The sequence below is a fragment of the Ctenocephalides felis genome, unplaced genomic scaffold, assembly GCF_003426905.1.
Source record: "Ctenocephalides felis isolate EL2017-DRISC unplaced genomic scaffold, ASM342690v1 CF-g0.4_SCAFFOLD_03571, whole genome shotgun sequence".
Classification (NCBI taxonomy): Eukaryota; Metazoa; Arthropoda; class Insecta; order Siphonaptera; family Pulicidae; genus Ctenocephalides; species Ctenocephalides felis.
In genome coordinates, this window is record NW_020539725.1 from 11,907,812 (window position 1) to 11,934,513 (window position 26,702).

General features: G+C 29.2%; 2 protein-coding genes across 2 annotated transcripts in view; one reads left to right on the forward strand and one right to left on the reverse strand.

Annotated features, from left to right (window-relative positions):
• The window catches only part of LOC113385628, a 190,319-nt gene that overhangs the window by 156,366 nt on the left and 7,251 nt on the right, over positions 1-26,702 (reverse strand). The window lies entirely within an intron of this gene.
• Positions 1,578-24,953, forward strand: LOC113385629. The gene is made up of 3 exons (XM_026623477.1): positions 1,578-2,957; positions 24,508-24,712; positions 24,937-24,953. Exons 1-3 carry the CDS (start codon positions 1,578-1,580, stop codon positions 24,951-24,953), a joined length of 1,602 nt encoding a protein of 533 aa, XP_026479262.1.

Below are 26,702 nucleotides of genomic sequence, written 5' to 3' on the forward strand. Positions count from 1 at the left end.
CAATTATAATACATATTTACACAAATGCAATTTCAAACATCAAAATCTTCCCTACAAAAAAATGGAATACCAATCAGGCCAATTGGAAAGGATATGGCGAAGAAATTTCAAAAACTCTCCAAAACTCTAACATACCTAATACAGGAAAACAAAAATATGAATTTCTAATGAATTGTATAGATCATGCTGCAGAGAAAAACATAAAGAAATGCAAAGTGATAATTAGCTCAACCTTCAAACCAGCTGCATGGTGGGATCAAGAATGTGATGTTATGGTAAACGCAAGAAAAAACGCACTTAAACAAATGCGCAGAAAATATAATTATGATAATTTTATCCTATACCAAAAAATAAATGCACAAACCAAGAGATTTTTAAAGAACAAGAAAATACAAAAATGGGCGGAATACACAAGTTCAATTAACAAAAACACAAATCCGGCTACAATTTGGAAGAAAATCAAAATATTCAACAACAAAAACACAAATAGGAACATAAATCCAAATTTTATGGAAGAATGTGGACATCAAATATTACAAAATATAGCACCAGATTATGTCTGTAACAAACAAGATATTTTTAGTAAGAATAATAATGAAGAAACAGAATTGATGTCACCTTTCAAATATAATGAATTGAGAAGAGCTCTAAAAAACAGAAAGAACACGGCTCCAGGTAAGGATAACATTTCATATAATATGATCAATAATAGTCCAACTAATTTTAAAATGGAACTTCTAAATGTATTTAATAATATGATCACACACCACTGGATTCCTGAAAAATGGAAAGAAATAATTGTAGTACCAATAATTAAACCTAATAGAAACCCACAATCTATAGACTCTTATAGACCAATATCACTAATATCATGCGTAGCAAAGATTTTCGAACGAATGATAAAAGAAAGACTGGAATGGTACATTGAAAATAAGAACATACTCCATGATACCGTATTTGGTTTTAGAAGCGGAAGAGGAACAATAGATTTATTGAGTACCCTTACTACCGACATAAATATATCGAGGTCAAACAATGAATATATGTTGCTACTGTCAATAGATATTGACAAAGCCTATGAAAACGTAGACCATAATATTCTACAGAAAAAACTACGGAATATAAATATCCCAGAGAATATAATTAAAATAATATTGGAGTTGATATCACCAAGATATATTTATCTACGAACTAATGGAGATATGATCGGCCCTAGATCAGCATACAACGGGATCATACAAGGTTCCATTTTAAGCCCTACATTATTCAACATATATACTGCGGATTACCATAAGATACCTGATACAAGTGTTAAAAAATTACAATATGCCGACGACATTTGTTTATACATATCAAGACCGTCAATAGAATCATGTATAACGCAAATGAACTATGCTATTAAAGAAAACATAAAATGGTTATCAAGCAATAATTTAAATATATCACCAACCAAAAGCTCAGCAACGATTTTCACTAGACACAGACTCCCTCAGAACATAGGTCACATAAGGGTTGGAACTCAAGATGTTATAATAAAAGACAACGTGAAAATACTAGGCATAACCTTTGACGCCAAAATGACATTTAAAAAGCATATACAAGAATTATCAAGAAAATGCGAAACAGGCATCAATATACTTCGTAAAATAACAAATACTAAATGGGGAGCACACCCAGAGACATGTCTTTTACTGTACAGAAATTTGATTAGAACTCAAATAGATTACGGATGCTTTATATATGGTCAAACGTCAAAAAGTGAACAAAATAAACTTGATAAAATTCAATATTCCGCAATAAGAACATGCATAGGGGCATTTAGATCAACACCGACAAATGCGTTATTAACAGAAGCAGGAGAACCTCCTCTGAGCATAAGAAGAGAAATTCTAGCAAACAGATTCTTGATGAAAAAACTTAATGGATCATGTAAATTATTACCCAAACAGTTAGAAAATCTAGCAAGATTACATTACTCCACACGCTACTGGACAAACAAACCAGCTCCATCACTAATAAATAGTTTTTATACAATTAAACCTCACGAAGAGAACATCATAATCAATGATAAAACTCCATATTACATCTACCCACCGCTAAACGATTACATTAAACCATACATCGATATAGATGAGAGCACAAATATAGCAAACACGGACATATATATACGTGATTTAGAACGTCATATCAACTCAAATTGGCCGGATTATTTGCAAATCTATACTGATGGCTCTAAAACATTAGAGGGAACCGGATGTGCCATACATATCCCAAGAATCCATTACAGTAACAAAGTAAGACTTCCAAACTATACATCCATATTTTCGGCGGAACTTATAGCGATATACACTGCCGTAAAATATGTGAATGACAATAATATTAACAAATCTTTGATACTAAGTGACAGCAAATCAAGTCTAACAGCCATAAAACACGCCAATAAACATTCAAACATAATAATATATAAAATTATAGAAATCATAAAGAAAATCAATACTGATGATAAATCCATGATTCTTCTTTGGATAAAGGGTCATTCTAATATAAAAGGCAATGAGATGGCAGACAGTCTAGCCAAAGAAGCATGCACGAGCGGCGATCAATTTGCGAAAACTCCTGCGCTAGATTTAAAACATTTAATAAAACAACAAGGTTTGGAACTATGGCAGAAGTCTCACTCAGAAACAACAAAGTCAAAAGGATCCACATACGCACTAACGAGAGAGATTGTATCACCAAACACATGGTTTAAAAATATAGAAGAAAGTCGAAATTTTATTACAGTAATCTGCAGATTGAGACTCGGACACTCCTACTGCAAATCGCATCTGAAGAGAATTGGCATCATACAGGATCCAAAGTGTGACTGTGGAAGCCTAGAAACACTCGACCATTTATTTTGGGAATGCAGGCATTATCAGCAGGAAAGATCGAAATTAGTTAGGAATTTGCAAAACGTGAGGATTGTTTTTCCCATCAATATACAGATGCTTATTTCAAGTAATGACATAAGGATTTATAAATATTTATATAATTTTATAAGTAAATGCAAAATTAATTTATAGCATAATCATTATTGTATAACTATCAATGTATTATATAAACTGCTACAACTGTATAAATATTTGTAATGGCAAAATGATGCAAATCAGAAGCCAAAATAAATAAATAAAAAAAAAAATAAAAAATGTATTAAATCGAAAAGGATTGCATTATAAATTTGTTGAATTGTTAGACGTTATTCGGTGTTGTCTTTGTATTTACGTAGTGTTTTATACATCCCTATTCGAAAATCATATTTTAAATTCCAATATCTTTAAAATAGATATACAAGAAAAGCCTAGTTTAACGCTAGTCCTCGAGTTTTTAGAGGTAAATGTGTATAATGTTGTGGCGTATAGACTTCAAATTTGGAATAAATTCAATTTAATTTCGTCAGTTGGTGCAAAAAATAACGTTACCTGGAAAGTTTTACGGAAGGTTTGAAAATTGGTAGTTTTATAGATATCGATGTGCTCTTTAGGAACTTCAACTTCAAATATTCAATTATATCTATATCTATATCACTATATCTATATTATTTTTATACGTATTTTTGCCGTTCGTGCCGCCATATTGGAAAAATATGTAGGTAGTATTGGCATTATAAACCAGTTTTTTAACAATATGTCAGCAGCGTATGGCTTCGTGCCTTAAGGCAAATTCCTGAACATTTCGGACCGTAATTAAACATTCAAGAAATGAAAATAATCAATAATTGTTTTGAATAATTTCAAATAGATTATTTATTATAAATACACACTGTAAACTTATCGGTGCTTTTTAAATTAGGCGACAAGCGTATTCTACAACCAACTATCTTTGTGTAATTTACAAAAAAAAATTTTTTTTTTTTTGATAACTTAGAATTTTTTTCAAAATTTTGAAATGTTTTTAGAAGTTTGAAATTTTTTGGAATTGTTTTGGTTATCTATAAATCTGTTATTCTATACTGTGGAGAATGTCGAGGACATTTGTTTAAACCATATACGTAAATTTTAACATTAAAAATCTTGTTACGGAACCTAAAAACATTGACACAAAATGTGTATACATTATTAGAATCTATAAAATATCTAATAATTTGATGTGCATATGCCCAATCAACATTTTTGATCGCCAAATGGCATTTTTTTAACTTATTTTTATTGAGAGTCCACAACCGCTGGACCTGCCTTCCCAAAAATTTGAAAACTTATCCTTTAATGAGAAGAGAAGTTAATTATGCAAAAAAGGTTTATGGATTAAATAACTAACTTAGGGTAAGTTATAGAGTAATCGCAAAGAAATCGAAAATGAAAATTTTGTAAATCTTTACAATTCAGAGGTTCCTCAACATTTTGACATACCTTAGAAAAAATTGATATACGTGTTTGTGTATGTATGTGCGTATACGATTTTTTGTCGACGATTTCGCGAACACGGATCAACCGATATTAATAATTCAATAAACATTTGATGCATACAGATAAGGAGGCGTGTTGATTAGTTTTTGCCGAAGACAGATCTAGCCGTTTCGAAGATATGGGTAAAAATGGTAGTTCAGGTTTTGAGAGAACAGAGAACTGATTTCAATTTTTCAAAAAACATTTTACTTGTATATTGACAAAATGAACAACAAGTAAAATTTGTTGCCAAGGGAAGACAGGTCCAGTGTTTCCGGAGTACCAATAGAAAAACTAAAAAATAATGCCATTTCACGGACAAAATTATTATTAGACATGTGCACATCATATTATCAGATATTTTATAGGGATTATAATAATAAGTACTAAGTATAATAATAAGTTTTGTGTACATTCATATGGGTTCCAGGAAAATATCGCGGCTCTTAGGTGCTTCGATATTTTTACTCTAAATCAGCTATGAAGCGCGGTTACTTTAAAAAAATGTTCTGCATTTTTAAAAAAATTCAAAATACAGAAAAAAAATCAAAGCCAAGTTTTGAAACAATTTTACAGTTTTTTTAAATTTACTTTGCCAATTTGCCTTATGGCACAATGCCATCATGCACCACTAGTTTTGTTTTGTTTTGTTTTTGCTGGTAATTGAATATTTGAAATCATTTAATTTGATTCTGGAATGGAACTTCAACGTAAAGAAATCTTGACATTGGGTTTAATAAGACTACTAATTTTCAAAATTCCCTGAAAACTTTCTGAGTAAAACTACCATATGACTAGACTAATCATTAGTTTGTCAAAAAGTAATGAAATATGAAGATGTAGATACAATTGATCAAATATTTCTTCATTTTTAGGTTATACTAATACTCGTCGTGGAGATATTTGACCGCAAAAGGATGACAGATTTGATTCGTAATCTTCATTATATTGACAAAATTTTTTCTGGAAGAATAAATCATGACAAGCATAAACTCTGTGTAATTTTAATATTTATTCTCACATTTCGTTTTTTCTACATAAAAAACGGAATAACAATTTATGAACTAAGTTCCTTAAAACTGTTTAGGATCACATACTATGCTTATGCATTAGCATACGTTCCTTGCATGTTTATTTTTAAATTTACAACAATATGCTATCTTATTTCCCAAAGGTTTCAAGCTATTAATAACATTTTGACTAATATAGCAGAGCAACAGGTAATATGGTATATATATATATATATATATATATATATATATATATCACAGTTATAGAATTTTTCTTATATACACTTCAATTATTTTATATTATATTATTAACTTCACGTATGGTAAGTTTCCCACGGAGTGAATCCGAGTGGAGTTGTCTCACAGAATTTGTCATATCCGACTTCCCTAAACTGGCACTAAATCTGTTAACATGTACAGATATTTGCTTGAGATTTTTTATTAATACAAAGATTTGAATCAAAAGAATTGGTCTTTTCTCGTATCACAGCCAGTTTTAGGACCTTCCAGGTATATAATGTCTCAAAATATTAGGTTGTCAAATATCTCCCTTCCGTTTTTTTGCTCTTGGTTTATAATACAAAAAGGCGGAAGGGAGATATTTGACAACCTATTATTGCTATTTTGTACTCTATATTCTGTATACGATAATGTTTGTCCGTAAATGAGCTCTTTTGATGGTACACTACTAGCTAAAAAATATCTAGTATTATATTACAACTTTTACACAATTATAATTTTATAATTGTGTAAAAGTAATAGTATGCTAATCAAACTACCTGTTGTATAATTAATTCTCGAGAAAGAAATAATAAAAGAATGTGAGGTATTATTATTTTGTGAAAAATATTATACACAAAGATTTGTTCTTATTTCATATATAAGGTTAACTGCATTATTTTCATATGAAAATAAACATATTCAAATAATTCTATAATTTTCTCTTCAAAACTAATTACAAAATTGATTTTGATTCCCAAGTTTTTTGTCAATTTGAGTTTTATATGCATATTGAAATGCATAAAATAGTAATTATTATAATAAAATGAACAAAAATGTTTGAACTATTTGTAAACTATTTCCTTGTCTTAATAAATCCTTAGATATGTTAACAACACACTAGAGAATGCATTTGTGTAAAGTATTATGTTTCAAAGTTGTCGGAGTTGTGGAGTTGTTAAGTGGATATAATTCCTCTCTGAAGCGAAGTCAAATCCTAACCGATCCTTTGGGCTTCGGATATGATAAGCCCATCTTTAGGTGTATGTATGTATGTATGTGTGGATACAATTTTTCGTCGACGTTTTCGGGGGTACCGCTCAACCGATTTGAATGATTGAAAAAGCTATCGATTCCTACTTATGGATAATAATGCCCATAATGCATATATTAATGCATTAATACCCATAAGTAAGAATCGATTTGAATGATTCAAAAAACTTTTTGTTTGTGTTGACGAAACGATTGTTTTTTGGAACAGCAAAAAAAAAAAAATTATTTTAAAATTTCCAAAAAAATTTTTTTTAATTTACAAAAAATATTTTTTTGAATATTAAAAATAATTCGGATTTTAATTTTAATTCGAGCTGAAAGATTTGAAATAAATAATTTTAACTTTGCAATTCAGTTATATAATAGAATTATGTATGAGGCAAGATTCTTCATTCTAATTCCTTTTCGAAGTGATTCAGTTTTGTTTATTTACTTTTCGTGTAAACATCATTGTCCAATTTATAAGCTTTTATACTTTGTCTATAAAATACGATATTTGCCTTAAGGCAAATTGCTGGTACTTCCCGTACTATAATAAAATATTTGAAGTTTCAAATGTTTTCAAATATATTAATATAAATACTGTAACTTTCGAAGTATTTATATTAATATATTCTCATAAGCTCAAAAGACTCAATCGAATTTCAGTCAAAAACGTTCGCTGACAAAAATTATGTAATTACAATAAATAATTCTTACGAAATAGGGTTTGTGGTAAGAGGCAGATATACATACACACAAATACACACACACACACACATATATATATATATATATATATATATATATATATATTGTTAATAACAGTTTTAATTTATTTCAGACATTATTTCAAATAAATAGATTTAGCAATAATATTCTTTCAGGTATTCAAAAGAAATAGCAAGCATGAAGAAATAAGTCAAGAGATACAGACATTACGTATTTGTTTCAAAATACATTCCATGCTACATAAATCAACTGAGATTTTCAATCAAATATATAATTTGCCGGTTCTCTTGTAAGTATACATTGGCTTTTATATGTAAAATACACATTTTTATCAAATATACTACTGCAAGCACCTCTATCTGACATCACAAGCAAACTTAGAAATTACTTTTAGAAATAAAAACATAAAAGTTGAAAAATGCGACTCTTAATTGATTGATCATGAAGGAATATGAACAATACTTTAATATATTTATTGTAGCTCAAACTTTAGGTATTTTTTTAGACTTTGCTTGCGATCGCAATTTATACCAATGATAAATTGGTATTACGTATATTTCGAAATAGACTACGTATGGTTTGAAATAATAATAGAGAAAATGTATAACCATTTGCAATATATGCTGCCAGCATTTTTACTTATGGCCTCATGTCATGCCGTTAGCAAAAATGCAGAAAAAACGGCAAATTTGCTGCACAGAGTTCAAAATAGGCGAGATAGGCGCATCAAAGAAATTGTAAGTATTGTAGTTTTGAATTTTAATTTTTTTTTTTAAATTTTGAACATTTCTGTTAAGAAATCGCGCTGCATAGCTGATTTGGAATCGAAATATCAAAGCGCGTAAGCGCCGCGTAGTCGTCTACCGCGTTTAAACATTGGAACAGAACTCATATACACAAAATTTGTAATTATTATAATCTTTATACAATATCTAATAATACGATGTACATATGTCTAATGTTCATTTTTGACCGCCAAATGACATTATATTTCACTTTATTATTGGATCTCCGGACACGCTTGACCTGCCTTTACAAAAATTTTACCTCATTCGTCATTTCGTCAATACATGTAAAATATTTTTTGAATTATTTATATTGGACCTGCCTTTGCCAAAAACTAATCAGCACGTCTCCTTATCAGTAGGAATCGAATGTTTTCTGAATTATTCAAATCGGTTGATCCGTGTTCGCGAAGTCGTCGACAAAATACAAAAATTTGTATCCGCACTCACACACACGCACGTACAGACACACATACATCAATTTTTTCTAAGGTATGCCAAAATGTTCAGAAACCTCTGAAACGTGAAGATATATAAAAAAAATTATTTTCAATTTTTTTGCGATTACTATAACTTTTTTTTTTTTTTTAATTTTCAATAATTATTACAACTGCTAATTTATTAACATCAAGTAACTATTACTATAACTTACCCTACGGGAAGTTAATAAATGCAATAGAAATTTATAGTTTTTACAATACATAGTAATATTTTTAATAAATTTATCTGCAAGGCGCAAAGCAAAGCTTAAGGTATACTGGTTAAGAATTCACCACAAATAACTCAACGACCAAGTAAAGTAACGGATTTTTAACAACAATATTTGAAAGTAGAGGGCAAAAGATGTTTAACAAGGTTTCGTCTTAGATAGCTCAAACAACGTTGCAATTAAGACATACACGGCCATGTTTGGAAATTTATATTTAGTTTATTCTTTTGTTATTAGTTCTTTTGGTTGTGAGAAATTTTGGTTGTTCAGAAACCTTTGAAACTTAAAGATATGATAAAATTTTCATTTTTATATTTAACAATAATAAAAACAATATTGAATCGCGAAATTAAATTTTACATTTAAGTAATAGTATAACAATTAATCACAAGAATTACAGAAAAAAAAATACAAATTCATAATGAATTACAGGTTCAGACATGGTCCCTGCAAATGTATCAAAGAAGAGTGAAATTTATGGCAGCTGGAATGTTCAATTTGGATGCGACGTTCATTTCAAAAGTAGGTTCAAGAAAAATAGAATTTTGATCATCTATCTATTTAACCTTATTTATAAATAGTTAAATTATTAAACATATTATTTTTTTCAGAATTGTGTAAAAGCCATGTCCATAGTGACAATCGTGATCCAACTCAATCATCTCCAAAGTATGGTATTCTTCATTATTCAATCAGTTAGTAGCTTGTTCTCTGGCTACAATGACTATTTTTAATTTTTCAATTTCAAAACATGTATTTGATTGTATTTGATGAATTACAATATATGGCTGATATATACGAGTTTTTATCCAAAGGTAAAGTACTCTTCTTCTGGAATATATCGTGATCAAATAAGAAAACGATTAACAGTTCTCCGGACATAAAACATTACATCTAAATAATTAGGATGACTATTAAATATTATAATTCTCTTAAATAGAAAAATTATAAAAATAATATGTAAATTCATTTCATTGAGTTAGAATTGTCGATGGCTATGAGTAAACTTCTTTATATAGGGGGAAGTCCCGTAACTCCGGACGGCACCTAAACCCGGACACACTGTTTAACACGTATTATTTAAGCGAGTACAAATCTTTTTATTTCAAAATACAAGTGAAAGGGGCGCGGAGTGCACACAGGTGCAGGATGACGCGCCAAGACTCACCTGTGAGGCACACGGCCACGGCGGGAGCAACCCTTTGTTGTTTTAGGCGCAAAAACACGGCGTCACCTAAATATCAATGAAAGTAATTCTAGTGTATTTATGCATTTATATTTTAGTGGCATTCAAAAATAAGAGTAGTACTTGATTATTATCCGTAAAATGGTAGAATGTTATTAGATATTTTAAGCAATTTTAGTAGGTACCACCAAATGAACGAAATTGTCTGTCCCTTAGCACCGGACACTAAAGTCGTCCCTTAGCGCCGGAAGTAAACATATTGATATTTCTTGTGAGAATTGACGTAATTTATTCTAATTATTTAATCTTGTTCTGTATGAGTGCTAATGGTCGCTACATACCCCCTTTTTCGTATTTTTTAGTCAAAGAATGAAAATCTTATGATGAATGCTCCAGCTGAGGGCATCGGTGTGGCCCAGCCAAGAGGGTGAATAATTAGTGATTTTTTTTGCAATATCTAAGAATATTCGTCAAACACAAATGTGCAGACATTCCAGAGTATTAAGATGACTACATATGTGTTCAATGACGGTTATTTTTAAATGTCCGTTTCTAAGTGCCACTTTGTAAAATCATATTTTTTGTTACCAAAGTTTGATTGACAGTATTGATTATTGTTTAGCAAAGATTGCGTTTTTGTTAATTTAGTTTGATTTCTAACTTTGTTATCTAACATAAGTCATAATTTAATAAACAGTTCGTAAAATATTTTTTGATTCATTTATAAATAACCTTATAAATATATCTTAACCGCCACTCGGTGACTTTCCCCTAATCGTATACCGTCGGTAGGTCAGTATGTTTTTGTATATATTTTGCAGAATAGTCATGTTTTATTAGTGGATTTTTAGATTTATCCAGAACTTGTACTTGACTTATATTAGTGCCTTGTTCTGTATGGTCTATAGCCCTCGTAAGTTTGTCTTTGTTGTCGCAATCAATATAGGAGCTGGCTTGTTTTTCACGCTCAGCGTGCCTTTTATGGTTCGAAAGAGGTCTCAGTATACTTTTATGTTAGTGTGTTTGGTGAACTGAGTTTCCTGTCCAGGGTCAGGCAGAGTATTTTACCTCTTTGGACCACTCAACTTCATTGTTCATTTCATTAATTTTGTCCATGCCTGTCAGTCTATAGCTACGTTTTGCGGCCCTTTGTGATCAGAATGGTTCCTGTCTTTTGCTGAGTAATCTTTATTTGCCATCTGTCAGTGTAGTGAGTCAGTGTGTTAATATGATTCTGTATTTTTGTAGTCACTATAGTCTTAGTGTTCTTGAAGATGTGTAAATGGCACTATCGTCGGCGAATGTCAGTAGCTTTGTGTTTGCTTCTGCGGGCATGCGGTGTATGTAGACATTAAACAAACAATGCCTCATAACAGAACCTTGCGGTACTCCTGCCGTCATATGTATGATTGTGAAGTATTTCTTGTTTACTAGTACTGTCAAGTACAAGTCTGCAAGGTATGAATGTAGTAATTTTGAAATATAGGGTGGAAAAGTTGAGTACGGTGTTTTCTATAAATTAGGTCAATGGGTAAATATTAGAAAGTACGAATTAATATGCCGAATTCCTACATTATTTTAAATATTGAATATATTATGCAATAGCTTACTTAGAATAGTTTTATAAAATAGAATATTTAAAACTCATAAAAAAGTCAATGTTTATATATATTGCATATATCTTAAAATAACGTTCAAAAGATCATAAATAAAATTATAACTATTTGAATAGTGCATATTTCTGAAAACAATTTGCTTGAACATAACTGTTTTCTAAATAAGCACTATATAAAAAATTCGAATAAACAACATTCAAAAAATATTTTCAGAAACAAATAACTTTCCCCAAAAAAATTCAATTTGCTTTTACGTTTCAAGTGATCCTGAATAATTTGACAACAAAATTGGTGTATGTGTATGCGTACGTAAGACAAAATTTATCATTTTTTCAGGGTTTTTTAAAAAACGACTGCACTAATATCAAATATTGAAAAGCCTTTTGATGGAACTCATAACACCAAATTGGAAATTCAATATGCCATTGTTTTGATAAAAACAAAACAAATTCTTCTGACAGTTGTAATGTATTCGATTAGAAACATCTACGAATATAAGACATATTCTACGAATTAAAAAAAACAATTATTTCAGCTAACACAAAAGATATGTCCCTCTAGGTAACTATGTAATAAAAAATTAAAAAATACTAATGGTAGGTCATTCTTTCATGTATATTATAATCCATCAAATTACAATTATGATTATTTTATCCGTTTATTGTGAAAAGTTCAACAAAGTAAACATGTTTTCGTCAACAGAAGTTTTAACGCAGTCCTTTTAATTATTGAAGTAAAGACGAATGTTATAATTACAAAATTTCATTAATTCAAATATAGTATAATAATTTCTATAAAACGGTTTTGTTTTTATGTTAAATAAAATGTAAAATGTAATGTTTTAGATACAATTACTTATAAACATCAAACTAATAAACGTAGCTTTTGCCGAATTATTTTTTAAATTTAATAATTACTTAAAAAGGTTATAAAAAGTACTCAGTGTTTAAATAAAATATCACAGACAAATTCGGACCAAAAACTTATACATCAAAAATACTATATGTAGCTTTAATTTAGGAAATGTAATTCGTTAGAAGCTTTATTAAAATTATTAGTAAAATGACCAATGATATATTAGGTACCCTAAAATCAGTTCATATTTTATGTTCACTTATTGGTTTTTACTATGTTAAAGATTTTAATGTTTTAAATCGAAAAAAATTGCAATATAAGTTTCTTGAATTGTTAGATGTTTTTCGGAGTTGTCTCTGTATTTGCATAGTGTTTTATATATTAGTATTTAAACGTAATTATTTAGATTTTAGTACCCCTAAAAATGATATAATCAAAGCGGTTCGTTTGACGGTAGTCCTCGACTATTCACAGGTAAATGAAAAGTATATAACATACACCTACATATACATATATACATATATATATATATATATATATATATATATATATATATATATTTGAAGTATGTGAGTTTGGTGTTGATATATACTGTGATGAGTTATTTAGAATCGGGCAGTAACACCAAGTAAAAAAAACTAAAGTAGTTTTGAAATACTTTATCCATACGTTTCGGTCTTCATCGAGACCGTCATTCAGTGGAAAAAACTAAAAGATTTTATATGATGTAGGAGGAAAATAATATAAAGTTATAAAACTTATATATATATATATATATATATATATATATATATATACTTACAGAAATTAATTATACAAAAATACAGTACACTATTACACTGTTATAAACCAAGCTATTAATGACTGGAACATTTAAACCAATTGTGTTTACAAATTTTGCGAAAGTATAAAATGATCTTTATATTTGTTTTTATCAATTTGGAACCATTTGAGCAAGGGAATTCAAAAATGCCCATATTAAGGACCACCTCCTAATATATATATATATATATATATATATATATATATATATATATACGAGGTCTGTTCAAAAAGTACCCGGAATTTTCGTTTTTTCAAAAAAATATTTATTTATTCGTCTACATTAATGTGGTCCCCTTCAAAGTAGTCCCCCCCAGATATAATACACTTACGCCAGCGTTTTTTCCAATTTTCGAAGCACCCTTGATATTCACTTTTTGATATGTCCTTGAGCACTCTCAGCGATTTTCTTCAATCGAGGAAAACCGCCGTCCTTTCATGGGTCTCTTCAACTTTGGGAATAGGAAAAAGTCACACGGAGCCATATCTGGTGAATTTTTGCACTTTGCAACACTTTATTTCATTTTTTACGCAAAGTTTAATACAAATTCTTTGACTTTTCCATTCTTCCATTGTAAAAATCGCCGAGCTCAGAAAAACACGTCGAACCTTAGCGACTACCACAGACAAAGTAAACAGTGAATATAGCTGAAAATTTTATCATACTTTAGGGGCATGTATACCAACACAATAAAATAAATTTTGACAATCAGACACTCCAGACCCGCGAAATTTAATTATTAGTAATTCCGGGTACTTTTTGAACACACCTCGTATATATATATATATATATATATATATATATATATATATATATGGGGTGGTTCTTAACAAGGACATTTTCGAATTTCTTTGCTCCCAAAAGCGGAAATGCTTCCGAATAAATAAAAAATGAATCTCTAATAGTATTAGCTTAGTTTCTTATATTTGTTATTAACATACGTCATTAAGTAAATTCTTGCGCCATCTGTGTAAGTTGTAAATAAGAGATAATAAAATCTGTGACACATAACGTGAACTCAAATATTATGACACATAAGAATATTTATAAACCACTTAACCTCTAATTAGATCTATGTGGGCTCTTTTATAATATTTATTTATCATGGAATCAAGATAATAATTTGAGTTTCAGCATCACCAATTAAATAAATATTTTGCTGCGAACTTAATCTTGATTGATGAATAGTAGTTAATTAGAGGTTAAGTGGTTTATAAATATTCTTATGTGTCATAATATTTGAGTTCACGTACAGATGGTGCAAGAATTTACTTAATGACGTATGTTAATGACAAATATAAGAAACTAATATAGGCTAATACTATTAGAGATTCATTTTTTATTTATTTGAAAGCATTTGCGCCCTCGGGAGCAAAGAAATTCGAAAGTGTCCTTGTTAACGACCACCCTAATGATTATGTATATTTTCTTAGATATTCATTTATTTCTAGGTTATAATTATACTCGGAGCGGAGATATATTACGGCAAACAGATGACAAACTTGCTCCGTAATCTTCTATGCATTGACAAAATTCTTGGTGGAAAAATCAATCACGATAACAATACCCTATATGTAATTTTAATATTTGTTCTTTCATTTCGTTTTTACTACGCGAACACCGTACCAAACATTTTTGCTTTGACAAGCTTCAATCAATTGAGTGTGACTTATCATAGTTACGCATTAATGTATGTTCCTTGCTTGTTCACTTTTAAATTTATAGCAATGTGCTTTCTGATATTCGAAAGGTATGAGGCTATTAATAAAACTCTGGCTAACATAGCAGAACAACAGGTAATTATGTATATATATATATATATATATATATATATATATATATATATAACAAATGTATTCTGAATGGTTGGATTATAAACAAACGGCACTCATTTTTTCTCTATTCCTATCAAAAAGTTTTAGTTTATCTTCTAACGACATCTATTTTTCAATTGAACCCTATGCCTTCTCATTCCTATTTGATATTTCATGACTCACTAACTTGACCTTGAATAGAGGTTTCAGACGAAGTTGAAGCTTTTAACACATAGTGCTATTTTAGATTTTGAATTATAATACACTATTGATGACACAAAACCTAGTCTCGAAGTGTTTCTAAAATTAATATTATTTAATAAATTAGTGCAAAAAAGAGTGCTGATATGTATGTATGTGTGAGAGCACGCGTATGTATGAATACAATCCTTCGTTCACGTTTTCGGGCGCACGGATCAACCGATTTGAATCGTTGAACAAACATTTCACTTGTACTGACAAAATGAAGAATTGATTACATTTTTGGAAAGGCAGGTCCAACAGTTTTGGAGATAAGGAACTATATGTTCAAAAAATTGTAGTTTTTGAGAGAACTAAGCATCCGATTTGAATGATTCAAAAAACTTTCTGCTTGTGTTGAAACGATTGCTTTCGGAGAAATGTTTTAATTTTCAAATAATTGTATCCAGTTTATATATTTCTTGGCAATTTGACAAAATGTCTTTCATTTTATTTTTTTCAAAGTTTTGTTTATTTACTTTTCTGTAAACATAAATAAACGTCGTCGTCCAATTCATAAATAAACGTCGTCGTCAAATTCATAAGCTCTCATATTTCGTCTACAAAATAAGAACAATGAAATATAAAGTAATTATAATATTCTATTTGAAAACATTTAATATTCTTCAAATATTTTATTATAGTACGAGATGTTCCAGCAATTTGCTTTAAGGCACGATGCCATACACCAGTAGTTTTAAATTATATTATTAAATTATTCCATGTAATAATTCCATGATAAACCAACCTTCCATATAATCTGTGTTAGCTTTTACTTATATATCACTACTTTCACATTTATGATAACTTGTTTTTTATGCTAAAACATTTCTAGAAATATTTTTTAAGCTAAATAGCGTTAGACAGATTAGCTAGTATAAATGTGTAGTTTATTTAATTGTTAATATAATTTTTAATAAATTTGATCACTTGGACATATTTCAGACTCAGCAATAATTTATTTTCAGATATTTATGAGAAATAGCAAGCAGGAAGAAATAAGTCAGGAAGCACAAACATTACGTATTTGCTTCAAATTGCATTCAATGTTATATAAATCGACTAAGATTTTTAATCAAATATATAATTTGCCACTTCTCATGTAAGTAAAAATTCAATATTATATGTTTATTCAAAAAATATTAACATTTTAATTACAAACAGAAACTTTATTCATTTTTTGTTAATATAATTCAATTAGTAGCTGTAATAAAATAAATTTTCAATTTTGTGTTCCTAATAAAAAATTCAAACTAAAATAATTGATTGATTGACCGATCAAACCTCAATATATTTACTGCAGTTCAAACTTATTAATGTATTTTTTAGGTTTTGCTTGCGATCGCATTTTAACCCTGTGATAGATTCGTATTTGTTATATTTGGAGGCAAAAGATTATGGACAATTTAACATACGTTTTATAGAGCGTATATATGGCCTTATGAAATATTTGATGCGAATATTTTTAATTGTGGCTTCATGTCATGCGGTTAGCAAAAAAGCAGAACAAACGGCAATTTTGATGCACAGGATTCAAAATAGGCGAGATAAATGCATCAAAGAAATTGTAAGTATGACATTCTATTTGAATTGTAATTCATGGTAATTATGTTCGAACACATTTGTTATTATTTCAATATATCTATTTGAAACCAACACAGAAATAAACTGTATTCAGCCATTACAATTCACGATAAGAAGGTATTCTGGTTTCGAAGCAAACAATATTTTTACTATATTTTTTACAAGCGATTTATTAATGTTTTGAAAATATAAAAAATACTAATAAACATAAAGCTTATATTCGAGAAGGCGATGAAGTGGAAAGTTTCAAAAAATTGGCTTGACCATGTCCATACCCATAATTTTAGCCCTCCATAATATCTGAAGAAACAAAAATCTAGAATAAAGTCGCAATAGTTTCAGATATCGTCAAGTTAAAATATTTTTTTTTACAAAACTGTGACCGCCTAATAAGAATTACTAACGAGCGTGGGGCGCATGGCATCGTGCCTTAAGGCAAATTGCTTGAATCTCCCGTACCAAAAATTATTATTTTTCTAAAAACGATTAACATTTTTGAAAAAATTTTACTTCGAAAAAATTAGATTTTTCCGCAATCGCGATCCGATTATTAAAATCGGACGCTCCGATCTCTTAAAAACTGAGTTGCCATTTTTGGCCTTTTTTACCCCTTTTCTTTGGAACGGCTAGACCTGACTTCGCCAAAAACTAGTCAGCGCGTCTCCTTATCAATACAAATCGAATGTTTTTTGAATTATTCAAATCGGTTGATTGGTGTTACCGAAATCGTCGACGAAAATTTGTATCCGCACACACACACACACGCACACACACACATCCATCTATTTTTTCTAACGTATGCCAAAATATTGGGAAGCTTTTGAAACGTAAAGATATATAAATATTTTCATTTTCGATTTTTTGCGATTACTATAACTTGTCCTACGGGAAGTTAATTATTACAAAATTGATACTCTCGATTTTTTTAAAATAGTAAAATCTGAATCAGGATGAGATGAAAGATAGTTCCCAATGAAAAAAAGCTCTATAAAAATTGCAAGTAAATCTGTCTAGTAAATAATTTGGTTCATACGCTATCTTTTCGAAAATTATTCAAATTTAGAAAAATTCTCTTGCACAATTATTCTTGAATAATTAAACTTCGAAAATATATAAAAACTAGTAGTGTAGGGCATCGTGCCTTAAGGCAAATTAATTGAACTTCCCCTACCGCAAATTAATTTTTTTAAAAAAGATTAAAATATTTTTTAAACTTGAAAATATTAGTTTTGTGAGAAATTTAAGATTTTTAAAAAAAATAAACTTCTTTGAAAAAAAAGACTGAATTTTTTTTATATATTGAAATATGTTGGAAATTTTGAACTTTTTTCAAAGCAATCGAGGCAAAAACTGAGTAACCGTGTTTGGCACTTTTTGCCCCGTATCTTCGAAACGACTAGACCTGCCTTTGCTAAAATAATCAGCTGTTTTTTGAATCATTAAAATCGGTTGAACCGTGTTCCCAAAATCATCGATGAAAATTTGTATCCGAACACAGACACACGCATACATTCATTTTTTCTAAGGTGTGCCAAAATATTTTTTGGAACATTTACATTTTCGATTTTTTTGCGATTACTATAACTTACCCTACGGGAACTTAAAAATTATAAAGCAGATAACCTACTTCACGAAATCAGTAAATTATTATTTGCATTCACTAAATAGACAAGTTCGAAAAGAAGAAATACAGTAGAAAGATACAGTTTTCGCCATAATAAATTTTTTTAAATAAATTCATTCAATCAAATTTAGAAGAAGTACAGTAATAACAATGAAACAATAGGTTACATTTCATGTGGCAGCGAATCAGGAGACACAAAATTAAAAATTTTATGTATTTATATTTTTACAAAGAGACAAAAGCACTTATTTCCATGTAGTAATTATTTAAAATTGCAAAAAAAAATTAAATTCTACATATTAGCAAACACATTTTTTTAGAACCGAACCGATTTCATTGGTTCTAAAACATTCGATTGAACCATATACATTAGATATAAAAAAATTGAAATAATTTACAATTTTAACATATTTCTAAAATTAAAGATTAAGCAAACTACAAAACATGTCTTAGATAGAATAGCAACACAACACTAATTTCAGATATAATAGAATATTTTTGAATGTTAACAAATATGCCAAATCAAATAAAAATGTCCAAGAAAAGGCGTATTCATGTCTATTAACTACTAAAACTTCGTTATATACTTATAAATAAAATTATTAAAAAAAAACATTAAATTGAGAAATCAAATTGTAATTAAATCATAGGAATTACTCATCATAATACAATAATTTAAACATATTATCATGATCTGTTACAGGTTCAGACATGGTCCTTACAAATGCACCACAGACCAGTAATATTTATGGCAGGTGGTTTGTTCAATTTGAATGGGACATTTATTCTTAAAGTGAGTTTAAGTTAAATCGAATTTTTATCATATATTTATCTATTAATTTATAAATACTTAAACTATTTTACATATTAATTTATTTCCAGAATTGTGTGAAAGTCGTATCTTTATTGATCATTATGATTCTACATACTAATCCTCGAACAACAATTTACTTAATTTACGAATATTAAAATTCGAATCAGTTAGTAATTGGTAACTTTATTTGTTAACTGCCCATAAAGGGTATGTAAAAATTGTATTTTGAGTTCATTGCTGAAGGCGCAGGAAGGCGCAATTGCATCGTTGTAAAAAAACAGTCACAGTACATGTCTTTTTTGGTCCTTAGATGTTTAAATTGGAAATCACATATACGGACAAAAAACAGCATGTGGACATGAGAAGAGCCCTGCATTGTTTGCTTGGACGGAAATCTAATTAATCAGTTTATAAAAATATAAAATTATCTTTAAATCTACGCAATAAAATAGTAATCAACTAATAGTGGGTGCACCAAGATGTGTCTGGTTATCACTCCTGTAGATGCCAATCTGACTAATATTCAATTTCACCAGGAACACCAATACATCTACAGTTGCAGAAGAAACAATAAAAGTGTTGGAAAAATACAAACTTGATAATTTTTTATAATAAATAAAAATTCAAGTCATTTAGCAGCCAAACTTTGTGACATAAATAATAAATTTAGACTAAAGGACCAAAATTAATTAAGTCAACACACTATTTTATGAGTAGTTCGATATACATAGTAAGCACACCATATATTAAACCCTACGTCGATCGGAGTGGTCCGGCCAGACTTTTTTCGACTTCAATTTAAAAAAAATTCTTTTAGTAATCCTATCGACTTAAAATTTCTGGACTTTTTCTTAAATTTTATTAGCTGTCGATCAATGAAAAAATCAGAACGAAAAAATGTGTGGTCCAGACAGACTACTCCGACCGTTCGAAGGTAAATAAATATTCGACCGACGGAGGGTTAAATTATTTTCCAACTATTAGCAATATAAGGACTAAAACCGGACACCCTTAATGCAAACTTGCAATTTTATCTGTAAGTTTAGAAAAATGACAAAGTTTAGTCGTACAAACTTTAAGTTAGATAAATCATAAAATATACTGTATAGATATCTGTAAATTAAAGTAAATAAATATAATTAAACACATAATACTAAGCTTTAATTACACCATCAAACCATTTATTAACTTCCCGTAGGGCAAGTTATAGTAATCGCAAAAAAATCGAAAATGAAAATTTTTATATATCTTTACGTTTCAAAGGTTTCTGAACATTTTGGCATACCTTAGAAAAAATGGATGTATGTGTGTGTATGTAATGTGTGTGCGTGTGTGTGTGTGTGTGCGGATACAAATTTTCGTCGACGATTTCGGAAACACCGATCAACCGATTTGAATAACTCAAAAAACATTCGATTCGTATTGATAAGGAGACGTGCTGATTAGTTTTTGGCAAAAGCAGGTCCAGCCGTTCCAAAGATATGGGGCAAAAAGTGCCAAAAACGGTAACTCAGTTTTAAAGAGAAGGGAGCGTCCGATTTGAATAATTCAAAAAACATTTCACTTGAATTAACATGATGAAGAACTGATCAAATTTTCATGAAGGCAGGTCTAGCGGTTTTGCAGATCTAGTAAAAAAAGTAAAAAAAAGCCATCTGGCGGTCAAAAATGATCATTAGACATATGCACATCAAATTAACAGATATTCTATAAAGTTTTTGATAATAAGAATCAATTTTGTTCACATTCCTAAGGGTTCCGTACCAATGTTCATCCATTAGACGGCGGCGCGGCGCTTACGCGCTTTGATATTTCGTCTCTATGCAGTTAAAGCAGTACGATTGCTTCGAAAAAGTTCAGAAATTCCAAAATATTTCAAAATAAATTTTTTTTCAGAAAGTCTTTTTTTTCAAAAAAAAAAGTAAATTTATGTCAAAAATTTATAGTTTCTCAAAAATCTAATTTTTTCAGAGTAAATTTTTTTCAAAAATGTTAATCTTTTTCAAAAAAAAAAATTCTTGGTACGGGAACTTCCAGCAATTTGTCTTAAGGCACGATTTGTTTATATATATATGTTCATATATAATCTTATTTTTAAATATTTACCGACGTTTTGGATACATTTTCGGTAAATTCAACACTTCGTTGATATTTTGCTAATTCAAAATATGATTCCTATTATTTTTGGAAAAACGATAACGATACTTTGATTGTATATATTTTTTTAAAAAAATTGTAAAATTTGAAATTGATGTTAGAATTGGTGATAAATATAAAAACCTAAAAATATCTGAAAAAATTAATATTGTCGAGTTTAAGAAATATTTTAGAATTTCGATTGTATAAATAATTTATTTTCGGTATGTTATTTTATAATGTAATTTTATTGATGTATTTCGATAATTGCTATGCTAAATCGAATACTACTTAATTAATTGTAAATTATACATGCGCATAGGAAAACAATCAAATTGAAACTGACGTTCAATAATTAGTGAGTAATTTATTTATTTATAAATTACTTACAAAGGTCTATGAAGATAATATAGTGCCAATATGTAATGAATAAATTAGATTGATTGCCTTAAGTAATTAAATACTATAGGTTACGGAATTTTATAAAATCAATGATTAATATAAATTTATTTGAACAAGTGGTTTTCATTAAAGTATTAAATGTATAAAGTGAAAAAGCAATAAAAATCAAGTTAAAACAGTATTAAAATGACAAAGACGTTAATATATGCATTAAAACCAATTAATATTATGTGTGCTCTAATAGGATTCTATTATATCAAGGATACATACTCTTCAAATAAAAAGAAATGGGAATTTAAATTTCTTGAATTTTTGGATATTATTCGTTGTTGTTCCTGCATATATATAGCAATTTATATGCCAATATTTCAATACAAAGTTTGGGAATATAACTCTTGCTTATCAAATATTCAAAAGTTGTTTCGTTTTTCAATAATAATGGAGATGCTAGAGGTAATTATTTTTGCTATTATTATTATACATAAGAAAAATTGGTGGGGGAGACTGGGTACAGTAGTGACAGTCGTCATAACAGCTGAACTATACTGATTTTGATAGTGTCTAAAGAAAGAAAGATGAAGTATGTTTGTTCGAACAAGTTTCTATTATAGTACTGAGTCCGCGACGGTCTGTGTTGCTTTTAAACAGATAAAAAAAATCTAACTTAACACAAAATACGAAAGAGAAAGAGCAAGGAAATTTTAACACAAAAAATACCAAACATTTCTTTTGTAAAAAATTATTTTTGGTATGGGCCGCTCATTGCACGCATTGACTAACTCACATTTTTGAAAAAACTGAGATATTAGTGCAAAAGTACTTGGTATAATAATCATTAACTTTTTGTGATTTTATTAACTTTTTGAACTAATGAAAGTTAGCACGCGAAACCCCACTTCCCGTAGGGCAAGTTATAGTAATCGCAAAGAAAATCGAAAATAAAAAAAATTATATATCTTCACGTTTCACAGGTTTCTGAACATTTTGGCATACCTTAAAAATAGATATATACGAGGTCTGTTCAAAAAGTACCCGGAATTTTCGTTTTTTCAAAAAAATATTTATTTATTCGTCTACATTAATGTGGTCCCCTTCAAAGTAGTCCCCCCAGATATAATACACTTATGCCAGCGTTTTTTCCAATTTTCGAAGCACCCTTGATATTCACTTTTTGATATGTCCTTGAGCACTCTCAGCGATTTTCTTCAATCGAGGAAAACCGCCGTCCTTTCATGGGTCTCTTCAACTTTGGGAATAGGAAAAAGTCACACGGAGCCATATCTGGTGAATTTTTGCACTTTGCAACACTTTATTTCATTTTTTACGCAAAATTTAATACAAATTCCTTGACTTTTCAATTCTTCCATTGTAAAAATCGCCGAGCTCAGAAAAACACGTCGAACCTTAGCGACTACCACAGACAAAGTAAACAGTGAATATAGCTGAAAATTTCATCATACTTTAGGGGCATGTATACCAACACAATAAAAAAAAAATTTTGACAATCAGACACTCCAGACCCGCGAAATTTAATTATTAGTAATTCCGGGTACTTTTTGAACACACCTCGTATGTGTGTGTGTGTGCGGATACAAATCTTCGTCGACGATTCAACGATTTTAATCATTCAAAATACATTCGATTCCTATTAATAGGGAGACGTGCCGATTAGTCTTTGGCATAGGCAGATCTAGCCGGCAAAAACTGCCAAAAATAGTAACTCAGTTTTTAAGAGAACGGAGCGTCCGATTTGAATAATTCAAAAAACATTTTACTTGTATTGACAAGATGAAGAGCTGATTAAATTTTTGGGAAAGCAGGTCTAGCGGTTTCGGAAATCTAATAAAAAAAAGTAAAGGTCAAAAATGATTATCAGACATACGCACATCATATTATCAGATATTTTATGGAGATTTTAATAATGTGTATCAATTTTGTTTACATTTCTATGGGTTCTGTAACATCGTTTGTTCGTTAGATGGCGACGCGGCGCTTACGCGCTTCGTTATTCCGTGTCTATGCAGCTAAAGCAGTACAATTGATTTGAAAAAGAGTTCAAAATTTTCAAAATATTTCAAACTAAAAAAAAACATTTTTTTCCAAAAGATTGTTTCCAAAAAAGTTATTTTTTTTTCAAAAATTTAAAATTTATCAAAAATCTAATGTATTCAAAGTTTAAAATATATTTAATTTTTTTTTAAATTAATTTTTAGTGCGGGAAGTTCTAGCAATTTGCTTTAAGCCACGATGGCATACACCACTAGTTTTGCAATTTTATTATAACAGGAATTTTTAAAAGCAATATAAAGTAATGTAACTTCATTGCTTTTTCCACTCTCTGATTTTTTGAGTCAGTCACTGAACGGCTGAAATGATGTATTGGTTACATATTTTTGACAAAAAATGTGGTTATAAACCATTTTGGTGTTTGAAGATTAAACACAATGTTTAACTAAACCTTATCCCTTATCCCTTTTTTTACATTTTGAATAATGTTTTCAGGTTGTTCTAATCTTGGGCACAGATCTCATTAACAGAAAGAAAACAGAAAAATTACTAAAGAATCTTCATTATGTTGATCAGAAATTGCCAAAAAAGCATAACTATGAGATACTGATGTTGACTATGACTTTAGTGGGATTTTTTATATTTTGCAGAGAACCTAGAATTCAAGTCAAGTCTATATTTTCAATAAGCAATATTGAAAGTTTGTTTAAAATTTACTATGTTCGCATTATAACATATGCTGGTTATTTCTTTACTTTTAAATTTGTGGCAATAAGTTACATTATTCACAAAAGATTTAATGCTATCAGCCAAAATTTGATGGAGTTTTCCGAGAAGAAAACCAAAGTACGAGTAAAAGTTATTTCTAAATTCTATTTATAATATGCATATATTGCAATATAATGTAATGTAATAATGTTTCAGGTTTTGCTGCAGAATGAATCTTACATCAATCAAGAAATACAAACGCTGCAAATTTGCTATGAATTGCATATCAAATTATATAAATCTACCAAGATTCTTAATTATATATTCAATGTTCCGATTCTCATGTAACTATTTTGTCTTCTATATGTTATATTGTGGAGTAAAAAATTAAGTCTGGATTTGCAATATTTTTTTTTGAAAATGACTAATATATTATTAAAATTCTCAATGTTTGTGAACGTTTGTTCGGTTATTTAAAATCAAATAAATACTTTCCAGTTTTATTCAAATCTTCCAAATTTTAAAAATAAAACTATTGAAAAATGCCTCATATAAGTGGACATTTTAATGATCTATGATTTTTAATTTAAAAAAAACATACCGGTTAACGAACAATGCTAAAATACCTCTTAAAAAATAAAAACGTTCTACTAAACATTTTCAGGCAATTATTTTAACTGGGCAAAATGTCTTTTATATTTTATAATAAGTTTTACACATTTCTAAATAATTCATTTGAAATCTCGATAACTAATGAAACTATAATGCATTTGTTCATTAAGAAATTACTATATATGTCTAAAAAAATTATCCAAGAAGTATAAATTACGTCGAAGGATCAAATAATATTTCATCACCTTTTTCAGGCGATGTTTTCATGCGTTCGCTATTCCTGTAATGAATGGGAATTCCTTAATAAAAATGTATAAAAATTATGATCTAGTAAGTTTAAGAACTTTTACAATTTCTATATCTGTAAGTTTGAAGTCCATAGCTCCTGCATTTTTAATAGCGGCATCTTGTCATGTAGTGAGCAAAAAAGCAGCCAAAATAGCTATTTTACTTCATAGGGTACAAAACCAACAAGACAAACGTATAAGAAATATTGTAAGTATGAAATTATATTTTAAATTAATAATGGTTATTAAAACATGATGTGTTTATATGTAAACATTTGTAATTCTAATTTATTTGCAGATTCAGATATGGTCTTTGCATATGCACCATAATAGAGTAAAATTTATGGCAGCTAGTTTATTTGATTTGGATGCGACTTTTATTTATAAGGTTATTATATGCTAACAATTTATAGCAAATAAATTTAGAAATTTATATATGTATATAACTACATTACGTTTCAGACTTGTGTAGCAGTCACATCATTTGTGGTCATTCTGATTCAATTTGGTAGTCTTCAACCATACTAATACTTACATATTTATCATCAACTAGCTGTACCCATTCACGCTTTGCCGTGTTTTATTTTCAATTGAAAATTTGAACGAAAATGCATATTTGTTACATCTTCTCTACCAGTTTTCTTGTCTTCCAGTCTACCTTATATGGCAATCTGTCTACATCTCTACCTGTCTACCAGTTTACTTGTCAACAAGTAAACCTGTTAACCTATTTATCAGTCTACCGATTTATCTGTTCAACAATTTACCTATCACCTGTTTATCAATACACCTTATTACCAATACACATCCGTCTACATATTTGTCTGTCTACCAATTCACCCGTCAACTAATTTACCTGTCCACCTATTAATCTACCTACTAATTTATCTACCTACATGTAAATCTGTCTATGTATTGAACTGTAATAACAATTCGAATCATTATTTTGTTTAATAATTACAAAACGCGATGCTAGTTATATGTAGGTTACGCGGACATCGGAAGTGCTTACTGTTGGATTTTGTAAATAGGTTGTAAACAATAAATTAGTATATAAGAGTTAGACAAAAGTTAGACAGGCAG